At 40.1% G+C, this 11,250-nt stretch overlaps 1 protein-coding gene across 2 annotated transcripts; it reads right to left on the bottom strand.

The window, feature by feature from the left end:
- Nucleotides 1-1,926: 1,926 nt before the first annotated feature.
- On the bottom strand, nucleotides 1,927-6,304 carry IFITM10 (interferon induced transmembrane protein 10). Of its 2 annotated transcripts, none has more exons than XM_075187906.1 (3): nucleotides 6,146-6,304; nucleotides 4,543-4,805; nucleotides 1,927-3,591 (listed from the first exon to the last, which is right to left on the bottom strand). In XM_075187906.1, the coding sequence occupies exons 2-3, from the start codon at nucleotides 4,801-4,803 to the stop codon at nucleotides 3,442-3,444; spliced, it is 411 nt and encodes a 136-aa protein (XP_075044007.1). In that variant the 5' UTR covers nucleotides 4,804-4,805; nucleotides 6,146-6,304; the 3' UTR covers nucleotides 1,927-3,441. The 2 variants fall into 2 exon arrangements, with proteins under 2 accessions (XP_075044007.1, XP_075044006.1); XM_075187905.1 differs by having other exon boundaries at nucleotides 4,543-4,905; nucleotides 6,146-6,302.
- Nucleotides 6,305-11,250: the final 4,946 nt, after the last annotated feature.

Here is an 11,250-nt window from a genome sequence, read left to right as displayed (position 1 = left end):
CAACTGCTGTCATGGCAAGCTGGCATGGAAAAGTCAGTTTTAATTTGTTGGCAAAATATTTTCTTGGGTGGCTGACATGTAATAATTTCATCACAATACGCCTATTCTTAAATATACAAAGCGTTGGCTGTTTTTAAAATTGTAGGACCTGGTTGAATAAATGTTGATTGAGCACAGTGATATGATATCCACGAGTGTTTTTCATGTGCAAATAAGAATATCCACTCTACCTATAGGGCCTGATTCATTAAGGAAAGGACAGCAAAAAAATGAGTAACTTTGGAACTTGGCAAAACCATGTTGCATTGGAGGAAGAGGTAAATTTAAAATGTGAGGACAGATTGATAATTGGGTTAGGACATGTCCTAGATCAACTTTTAATGTCAGTGTTAAAAAAAAGCTATCAAGTATTTGCGTCCTACTTGAATAAACAGCTATTGGTAAATGTATCAAGCTGAGAGTTTTCCGGCGGGTTTGAAAAGTGGAGATGTTGCCTATTGCAACTAATCAGATTCTAGCTATCATTTTGTAGAATGTATTAAAAAAATGATAGCTAGAATCTGATTGGTTTTTCAAACCCGCCGGAAAACTCTCAGCTGGATACATTTACCCCCTAGTATTTTCCTTATGTGCAAAATAATAAACTCATTTGCATTGTAACATGGTTTTGTCAAGGCTGAAAATTACTAATTTTCTTGCTTTCCTTTCTTTAATGAATCAGGCCCATAGTTTCTTACATTCATTTTTTTCTGTACTATAGATAGGCATTTCACTGTAAATATAGAAAGTGAAATTGTAAACCCAGTGTGTCAATCACAATGTGAATTAAAGCTAAATGTACCCTACCAGCAATGCAGCCAGTGCCACCTGGGCAGCTTACCTTTGTTGTGTGGAGGTGTGGGCTAGGTTTATTACGCATGGCGGTTATGATGTAGCTGAGGAAGCACCTTCTGTAATGTCCAATGTCTATTAGAGGATTTCTGAATAGTACGTGACCTTTTGGTGTCATTAGGTCGCTGTCACTCTAAATGTGTCCTGGTTCCTGTGAGGAAGCAACTTTTGACGAGGATACATGTTGCGTGCCAACTTGTTTTAAAAGATGTGTTCACCACAATCAATTCTAATGTACCAAGCGTATAGAATAGCCAATAATGATTGTAAAATATCAGCATCTTTAGAATAGAAGGTAAATACTTTACAGCTAGTTAACATATGAAGTCTGATGAGAACCAAAGGAAAGTTTCTCGGACAATTTTTAGCAGAGTTGTACTTTGAACGTCATCTGTGGGAGAATTCAATTAACCGTGAAGTGCTGGTGGAACCTCGCGGGATGCACACACTGCAGATTAATATGGTAGTGAAATCTTCGCTCATTTTTGCTTGCGAAGATTCAAGTCCTGTCATCGCTGCCGAGCTTCATCGCGCAAAGCTCTGGTGGCACTAGACTGTGGTAGCCGATAGTCTGCGGACATTTTAAGCTGTTCAATTTTCACACGTGGGAATTGTTAGTAATTCCACGTTTTCAGAATTAATAAAAAGTTCATCTTTTTTTCTGAGTAGGGATGTGTATCACTTTTTGTACACAAATTGTTGCCACACAATTTCTAACAATATCCAGGCTGCCTGTGTCTTGGACAACCTGCGTTCCCTACTTTAAACTTGCCAACTGTCCCAGAATGCCCAGAACCCTTCCAAAGTAGTTGGTGATTTCCCGGACTCCCAAGAAAGCCTGGCAGTCTCCCTGAGGCCAGGCCAGGCCAACTATGCTTTAAATTATATGTGTATTAGAAGTCAACAAGGGTGTACATGGAATTCCAAGGTGACGTCCAATGTTCATAATAATTTACAGTAAGGTGTGCATTATTCCTTAAAATACAAAAGCTTTCCAAATGATCACTGAAGTGATGACATCAGAACTCACCGATGTTAAGCGATGACATCAGAACAGTTTATTGAGATATACTTTACACAAGGTTATACAAATATTACCGTAACTTTTGTATTATATGGACATGTCGATATGTCAAGTCCATCACAACGACAAATTAAAATAGATAATCAGAATGTTATGTAAACATTTGCCAATATCAAAAACACAACTGTACTATTTAAGGCTGGTAAAGGTACATTGAACAATCTCATTTTAATGACACATTCCATTTATTATTCCACAAAATGTTTAATTTCAAGGCTTACAAGACATCCTTGTGTTTCTGTCCTACCATCTACAGATTTATCTAACAGCCTTATTAGTCATAAGGGTATATTTACTAAACTGCGGGTTTGAAAAAGGGGAGTTATTGTCTATAGCAACCAATCAGCTGCCATTTTGTAGAATGTACTAAATAAATGATAACTAAATTCTGATTGGTTGCTACAGGCAACATCTTCACTTTTTCAAACCCGCAGTTTAGTAAATAAACCCCCATAGTATCTGTGCTTTCTGGTTTAGCAGGGTCCATAGACTCACAGCCTGCAATCTGCATTTGTAGCTGAGGAATTCTGTAATTACCTAAATGTACACATAATCCCTGCTTCTCATCACACCTTTAACTGAATATAAAAAATATCAGAACTTCTATGACTATATTATAATAAAATGTAGTACTTCCTGATGGCTTTTTTTTATTAAACACAACGACTGGACCATTGGCCTAGTAGATCATAGTACATTGTGTGCCATCCACTCACACACCACGTTACACTGTCCACTTTAATAGAAATAATCCAAAATGGCCGACGTAATGTGTGTGAGAACTCCGCATATGAAGCTGGATGAGGTAATTTTGTAACTAAAGTGTTACATGCAGCTTCAGGTCATGTTTAATGCACAAATTTGACAAGCCATTAACGATTTGGTGCCACATTTCTCTACTAGGATATATGAATTTCCTTCATTATACACAGAATTCCATCACTGACAATATGGTATTTCAGAGGAGTTTGGAAAATTGTGATCTATACAGATCCGATCCTACAAAACATTGTTTATTGCCCAACAACACTGACACAACCTTGAAAAAAAAACATTAGTCCTTTATTTGATGGGATGTAATAAGTTGCCCAAAGAGATGACTCTAAATTCACAGGCTTGGTCATTTTCGAAGAGGCACAAGGGGGGAGGGGCCAAGAAAGCATCTCAATCTTACGCATAGAGCCGCCTCCCCCTGCGGTGCTGAGGTGGTTTACTCGCCCACGGATGTTTTGCATATTAGCTGCCATCAGCCAACTGGAGGCTGCCTTGCGGCGAGGCATGATGACATCACAGTGAGGTTCGGACAAATTTGTGGACGAAATTTTAAAGAGGGAAGGGAGATAACGGAGACTGACTATTACATCTAGTTATACTGTACACAGCTCACTGTTTCAGTATAAGATGAAGAGCTATCTCTCGCCCCAAGATGGATATCACTCACAGTCTCTATACAGAGACACATGTTCTTAATAGTGAGCCGGTGGGGAGCGCAGGTACAACAGCACAATAATGATGGTGAGTGTGGCAAGTGCTGAGCTGGTGATATTAAAGAGCCGCGCTGTTTTTGCATCTTCCACAGCTCCAGTGAGGTCATTCAACAACTTTTTGTCCCTGACCTGTAAAGAATAAATAAAATTAATAAAAATATCTGGATCAAGATTGTATTTCTTCTGCCTACCATAGGCTAAACGTTGTCCATTTGCCCCTTGATACCTCTGCTATTCCCTCTGATAGGTGTATTATATTTATTGATACATTCTTTGTATGAATTGCAAAAGGGAGTGTTAAGTTATTGGCTCACAAGAATGTCAAACTCTTATACGTCTAGAGCAGAGGTGTCCAAACTCAGACCTCAAGGGCTACTAACAGTTCATGGATTTCTTTAGTCATAGAGTTAATCTTTTTGGCTGGATCAGTAGTAATTTCACCTGTTTCTACAGACAGAAATCCTGAAAACGTGAACTGTTGGTAGTCCTTAAGGACTAAACTTGAACACCTCTGCTCTAGATCTTTCGCTTAGAACATCTTGGAATTTTGCTTATACCCTTTAATGTAAACCTACCTATCTTAAGAGCTGTCCTGTACCTACATTACGTCATCTCAACTGGAACCAGCTATGCAATCATCATCATCATCATCATCACAATTTATTTATATAGCGCCACTAATTCCGCAGCGCTGTACAGATAACTCATTCACATCAGTCCCTGTTCCTCTGGAGCTTACACTAAATTCCCTAACACACAGACTAGGGGCAATTTTATAGCAGCCAATTAACCTACCAGTATGTTTTTGGAGTGTGGGAAGAAACCGGAGCACCCAGAGGAAACCCACACAAACACGGGGAGAACATACAAACTCCACACAGATAAGGCCATGGTCGGGAATCGAACTCATGACCCCAGTGCTGTGAGGCAGAAGTGCTAACCACTGAGCCACCGTGCTGCTTAATTTAGTGAGCTCTGGTCTAGATCCTATTAATATAACCTCATACCCTACTCATACTTTGAGGCCAACTTGTTTCTGTACGGTCTGTTTTGACTGATAATAGCTTAAAGAAGACTCACCTTCAGTGAGTAGGCCAGTGCGATGAAGCCCAGGCAGCAGAAATTCAGGTAGACGAAGTTGAATATGGACCACAAGTAATAATCATTTACTTCGGTTGTCTCAGGGGAAATCTCTATAACTGTAACAGGAGGCCCACTCTTCCCTGTGGCCACAGACACCGTCCCTGGGGGAAGCTTAGACTTCTTCTTTTCCCGTTCCAGGGTGTATTTGCATTGTTGTGGGGGCCATGTGCCTTCAACTTTGTATGCCTTGTTATCCATGTCTTAGACAGGAAGGGGAAAAAAAACCAGTGCGCTAGTCCTACCAAGGAGGAGAGTAGACCCAGACCAGAGCCAAAGCCTGCCCACGAGGAGCAAGAACGGCTAAAGACAAAAGGAGTAAAAGATATAAAGAGTAAATAAACATGTAGGCATGAAAGAGAGAGTATCTATATCTAAAATACACTATATAAACCTGTATGGTACACTTAAAGTCACACTGCTCAAATGGTGTCCACTGCTTTTTAAGGTCCTTATCTAGGATTCATTTAGATTGTATAAAGGACTTCCCATGTGATAAAATTGTAACAATGGTGTTCACAAAGGGAATGGGGTCTATAAGAGGACCTTAAACAACTGTGGACACCAGTTGAGCAGTCCAACTTCATCCTATTTCTGAAAATCAAGAGAGAAAACAAAGGAGATGGACAAGTTTCTTGCAGGGAGGTATATATGATGAGAGATGATAGAAGGATATATCATGAGATAGAAGTATATATGATGAGAGAAGGAGCCGTAGTGTGACATGGTAGTATAATATATATATATATATATATATATATATATATATATATATATATATTCTGCATGATGAGATGTGGAATCAAGCAGGTGAGCCGTGTGTTGGTAGGAGAGTGAATAATACACCTGTTTCTTTTTCCTGTGCCGTCACCATTTCCTCACCCTCTTTTCCCCTTTCTTGCTCTCCAACTCCTCTATTTCTTGACATCTCGCTATGCTCCCATCTACCAGTTCTGCAGTGTGATTCTGCAGCACAAATCCATTCTTTGTTTTGCTCTGGGCACTGCAGGCGAGATCAGAACTTGTCAATAACCTGCAGGCTATTGCACTGCGCCCAGCGCCTTTCAGATCATTGATCTGTAACAGAGGATCCCGTTGCGCTAAGCGCTTCAAAACATCCCACTGCATACAACAGACTCCACACTATAAACACCTTACAGCACCTCTGTGGCTGCATCAACACATATGAAATGTCAGCGTATTACAGCATCGACTGCTCTAAACTAGAATTACATCACAGAATGCATCCAACACATTACAAAGTGTGTCATTGGTATTATAGCATCGCAAACAACACAAGCAGTATCTCAGACAGTTTCAAGCCCCCAACTAATTCTGGACGACTGATGCACAACAGCCCCTGATGAATAACTCAAGACACAGACTACGACACTGAATCATTCTAGCAAAACACGGCAATCACAGGACACGGGTCTGGTTTCTGCACTGAGTATGGATATGACCCTTCTAGGGCATCACACTGCATGTCTCCTTGGGTACCACCTTACACTAAGATGCTCTAGTTACTAGGTTCCTTACTCACCTCTCTGGGCTTGTTAGGACCACTCTGATCGCCTGTCTGTGACAAGTGGGTATCCCCAGGGAGAGAGTGCAGAAAGGAGCAGCTGCATGTCTTAAAACAAGAGACTGTCTGTATCTGTGAGACTATAGAGGAGGGGAGGAGGAGGAAAAGAGTGGGTGTCAGAGGATGCAGGAACGAAGGAAAGAAAAGGAGGAGGAGTTGAGAGGAAGGAGATAGGACATGGATGACCACAGCAAGAGCTACTCATGATTCATGTAAACATCAGACAACTCAGCACATAGCCCTTTACAAATAATACATAAATTACAGCTGTGCATGGATTGGATTAGCACATGCCCTTGTGTTTCAAACTCCCATTGTCCCATAGATTGTAAGCTTGAGAGCAGGGCCCTCTTACCTCTCTGTCTGTATGTATTACCCAGTATTGTCTTATTAATGTTTGTTCCCAATTGTAAAGTTCGATGGAATTTGCTGGCGCTATATAAACAAATGTTGATGATGATGATGATGATAACCAGGAAGAATATCAGCACAGAGACTAAATCGGGCCCCTAAATATTCACTTTGAGACTACAGTTAAAAATAAAACCATGTCATTGATAAAATGTCTAATGCACTTACGACAGCGCAGAACTTCTACCGGGACCAGAGCAATTCCTGATAGGTGTCACTGGCAAACAGGCTGCACAATGATACATAGCTACAATCCACAAAGCAGTCTACACTGTATTTAGCGTACTTGATGAGCAAAGCATTACAGGCCTATATCAGACCTTCAAACGTTCCAGCCAAATACTCTGCAGACTGATAATGTACCTTTGCCAATAAACACGTCACTATATTTCACAAAGGAATACTTTATTCATATTGCTCTAAGATGTTATAGTCACTATGGAGGAGCTGTAAGTGGCTCCCTAGCTTTATCCACCTTGCAGTGAGGTTTTCTCTATATAGCTGCACTTGCTGAAAAGAAAATTGCATCTTAATACGGAAATTGTGCATAGCTGTATTCAAATCCAAACGTCTCTGAAGATACGTTTCTATTTGAATTTGGGTGTAATTACGCTCTGCCTTACGTAGATGCACACAACAGACTGCAGTGTACACAGAAGAATCTATACAATATAAGGTCACATGTAACACAATAAAGAAAAACGATATTATAAAACAAACAACTTTTAACACTATAATCATCAATAAAAAAAATTAAAAATATATATAATTTCTTATATTAAATAAAATGCCATTAAAAATAAAGACTATGCCGTGTCAGTCATCATTATCAGTCGTCACTTACACCTGCCCTGTAGCAAATGATACGGGTAAAACTAAGCATACTTAGTCCAGGGGGTAAATGTATCAAGCTGAGAGTTTTCCGGCGGGTTTGAAAAGTGGAGATGTTGCCTATAGCAACCAATCAGATTCTAGCTGTCATTTTGTAGAATGTACTAAATAAATGATAGCTAGAATCTGATTGGTTTTTCAAACCCGCCGGAAAACTCTCAGCTTGATACATTTAGCCCCAGGTCTTGAATCGCCGGTATCTGCGTTACAGCCTGACAGTACATGGTCTATGTCAGTCCGCCCGCGTCCAACCTCTCAAGTTATAGTCAGTCGTGTCATTTGCATGCAGACATAAATTGTGCTCATTGGTGTAAGGTCCGTTTCGGAGCATGGGCAGAGATATTTCATGCACACAGACTTCCGTTCAAACATGAATCAGGCCCATAGTGTGCAGTAGTATAGTGGACTGGAAGACATCACCAATTGGTGTTTATATGTTGTTCCAATGGTAGAACAACATCATTGAGGCAATCATTTGAGTTCCTATATAAGGGTTTATGGAAATCCTGGATTATGTAATACATTATCTGGTGAGGATGTACAGCTCTATTACAGTATTTGTAGATTTGTTTTATTTCTCTACACACCTTATAGTTCCTCATTCACTCTGGCAAAGACGTTAAGATTTTTCTAGTACTGTTTAGGGAGAGGATTAAAATCCCCTAAAATTACAATTGAACCTTGTTTATTGGATTCAATTAGAGAAAACACTTTTCAAGCCCAGAGGTTTATCCCACATTGACAGCTTACAAAACACCTGTAGTGAACACATTAGAGTGTTGCACACGTGGATAGTAAAAACATGCCACAAAGTTACACAACAGTTTAATTAGTGGATAAAGACTAAACAGGGGCCCAGGGTAATAGTGGTCGCCGCTTTGGCTCCCATGCCTAATTGTGCGACCTTTAATATATAGGTCATATATTTAGAAAATTAAAACTGAGAGTCTCTGAGCACATCAGAAATATGAATAAGGGCCTAGTGACACATATTGGCAGAGTCAATTCTTCAAGATGTAGAGGTGCGAGCAACAATCAGCAATGTTTCGGGTATAGTACCCAGAAGTGTGCACACATCACACAAGGCTCCTATGGGAGCTTGCGCTGATCTGAATTCTCTCTTCAGTGTATTTAATCAGTTTTATTTACAGATAATAAGGATCCATCACATTTAGTGTGTATAGGGATCAATCTTGGTAAGAAACATTGGTGTTGGGGGAGTTTTGTGAAATGGGTACACTGGCATCAAAGAGATTGAATATTGATCTTGATTTGGGAGCATTTTTATGCAAGCAATTTCCCCCTTTTTGTTGTGTTTTCAAATGTTGAGTTTATATAAGTTTAGCTATAGCCATTGAGATTTTATATTTTGTTTTATAGTTTTAATATGTATAGTGCAATTTGTTTTGCAGTGCATTTTACTTCTTTCAGATTGATGTTCACAATTTATATATGATTTTAAATCTGGCATTACGTGACAGCAGCGGATGCTGTCAGAGACTCTGGGGTAAATTTAGCAAGCTGCGAGTTTCCCACGGGTATGAAAATTGGAGCAACCAATCAGATTCTATAATTTTGTAGAATGTACTAAATAAATGATATCTAGAATCTGATTGGTTGCCATTGGCAACATCTCCACTTTTTAAACCCGCAGATTGATAAATTTACCTCTCTTACTTTGAACAGCCACTGGAATGAATGGACTATCTTACGTACAGGATGCAGTCTTAAGCTGGGTACACACTACACAGTTTTCATCCAATAATCGGCTAAATCAGCCGACATACGACCGCTCGTTCAAAAGTCGGGTCAGTGTGTGCAGTGACACGATGGTCAAAAGTCTGCCCAAATGGACGATTGTCGCCTCATTTGGTTGGTCGTACTATTTAATATTTTCGTTCCAATCTTGTTTCCGCTGTGTAGTGTGTATAAACTTCCGACCGATCCACAACAGTGAGTACGAAATGACAGTCATTGCTCACGACAACATGGCTGTAAAAAGTCGCTAAAGGGACGTCCGCTCTTCCCTTTATCGTTCTAAACAAGGCTAGTGTGTATGCAGTCCATGGACCGAGCGATCGGAACATCGATCGCATGTAAAATCGCTCAGCATAAAAAGTTGGTTGAAATTTCTGTAGTGTGTACCCAAACTTAACATACCCATTAAGCTCTGTTTGCATATTGACACTGGCTTCCTGTGAAGTGGAGGAGCGAACAGGGAACAGTGATTAAACTCCATTGGGGCTCACTGATTCCATATCAGTACCTAGCTATGTAAATGGATTCCATGTATAATATATATATATATATATAAAATGTGATGTGTGTTTTGGTATATGCAAATATAGGAATAATCTGTATTATGTTCTACAGCATAATTTGCATCCACATTGACCCCAGAATTTGAAATGGGTGAACAAACAATGAGAAGAGAGTCTGATGAGAATGCAGCACAGATCACATGTCCAGCCTCTCGATATCATTACATTCCTCCTCCATGTCTTCCCACATCACAGCACTTAAGATATCATATAGCAGGCATCAGATTCAGAGAGGAATATAAAGGAGCACATGGCCTTGTAGCAGAACAATGCTATATCAGCAGGATGTCAGCTCAGGACATCACATTAAAGGCATTTGCTCTGTGTCTACAGGACATTAATTACAATAATAAACATTTCAAGCTCTGTTCATGAACCTCAGCATCTACATTTATGAAAAGGTACCAGATGCATTATCACATTGGATCAAATTTTATTGACATAGTGTTTGGGTAATTTAGAAGAGAAGGAACAAGAAGGTGGAACATTAACCTTTGTGCAATCATACACATCAAAGACCGATCGTGACATCTATATTAGTATATATGAAATGTAGCAAGTGAGACACTGCTGAAGGAAAACAGAGGAGCACTAGGTGTAATGGACACAGACTAATGCAGGGAATTATACAATTAGAACATTAGCTCAAGGGACACATTGTATCACAATGTAACCAGAAAGATTGTAGCTGTCCGATATGTATCTACTCATTCACTGAGGTGCACAGGGGCTGAGACAGAGTCTGTTTAGTGTGAAATCACTCTGCACATCATCATCATCATCATCATTACCATTTATTTATATAGCGCCACTAATTCCGCAGCGCTGTACAGAGAACTCACTCACATCAGTCCCTGACCCATTGGGGCTTACAGTTTAAATTCCCTAACACACAGACAGAGAGAGTCTACGGTCAATTTGATATCAGCCAATTAACCTACTAGTATGTTTTTGGAGTGTGGGAGGAAACCGGAGCACCCGGAGGAAACCCACGCAAACACAGGGAGAACATACAAACTCCTCACAGATAAGGCCATGGTCAGGAATTGAACTCACGATCCCAGTGCTGTGAGGCAGAAGTGCTAACCACTGAGCCACCACGCTGCCCACATGTCTAAAATGTGAGTGCATGCATATGTGCCTATGCAGACTTGAGTCTAGAATGTCCATTCTCTGCACCTGGAGAGGCGAGACAGGGGAGCGAAGGGCTGTAATAACCTTGGCAGAGCACAGTGAAGGCGTTTATGCAAATATGTTTCATACAGACCCGCAGAAACACACACATACTGTATATGTGAGGAGGTGTCTTTAGTACCTGCTACAGGGCAGGTGCAAATATGATGATGACTTGTAGTTAACCAGGTGCGTTAGCTGCAGATATCTTGAGATGTGTATGGCTTTGCATATGAGCACTTTTTATGTGTTTTTTGTTTTTTAAAT

This window comes from Mixophyes fleayi, chromosome 10 (genome assembly GCF_038048845.1).
Source record: "Mixophyes fleayi isolate aMixFle1 chromosome 10, aMixFle1.hap1, whole genome shotgun sequence".
Taxonomy (NCBI): Eukaryota; Metazoa; Chordata; class Amphibia; order Anura; family Limnodynastidae; genus Mixophyes; species Mixophyes fleayi.
The sequence above is the reverse complement of the archived record's forward strand: the minus strand, read 5'-3'. Positions and strand labels throughout refer to the sequence as shown.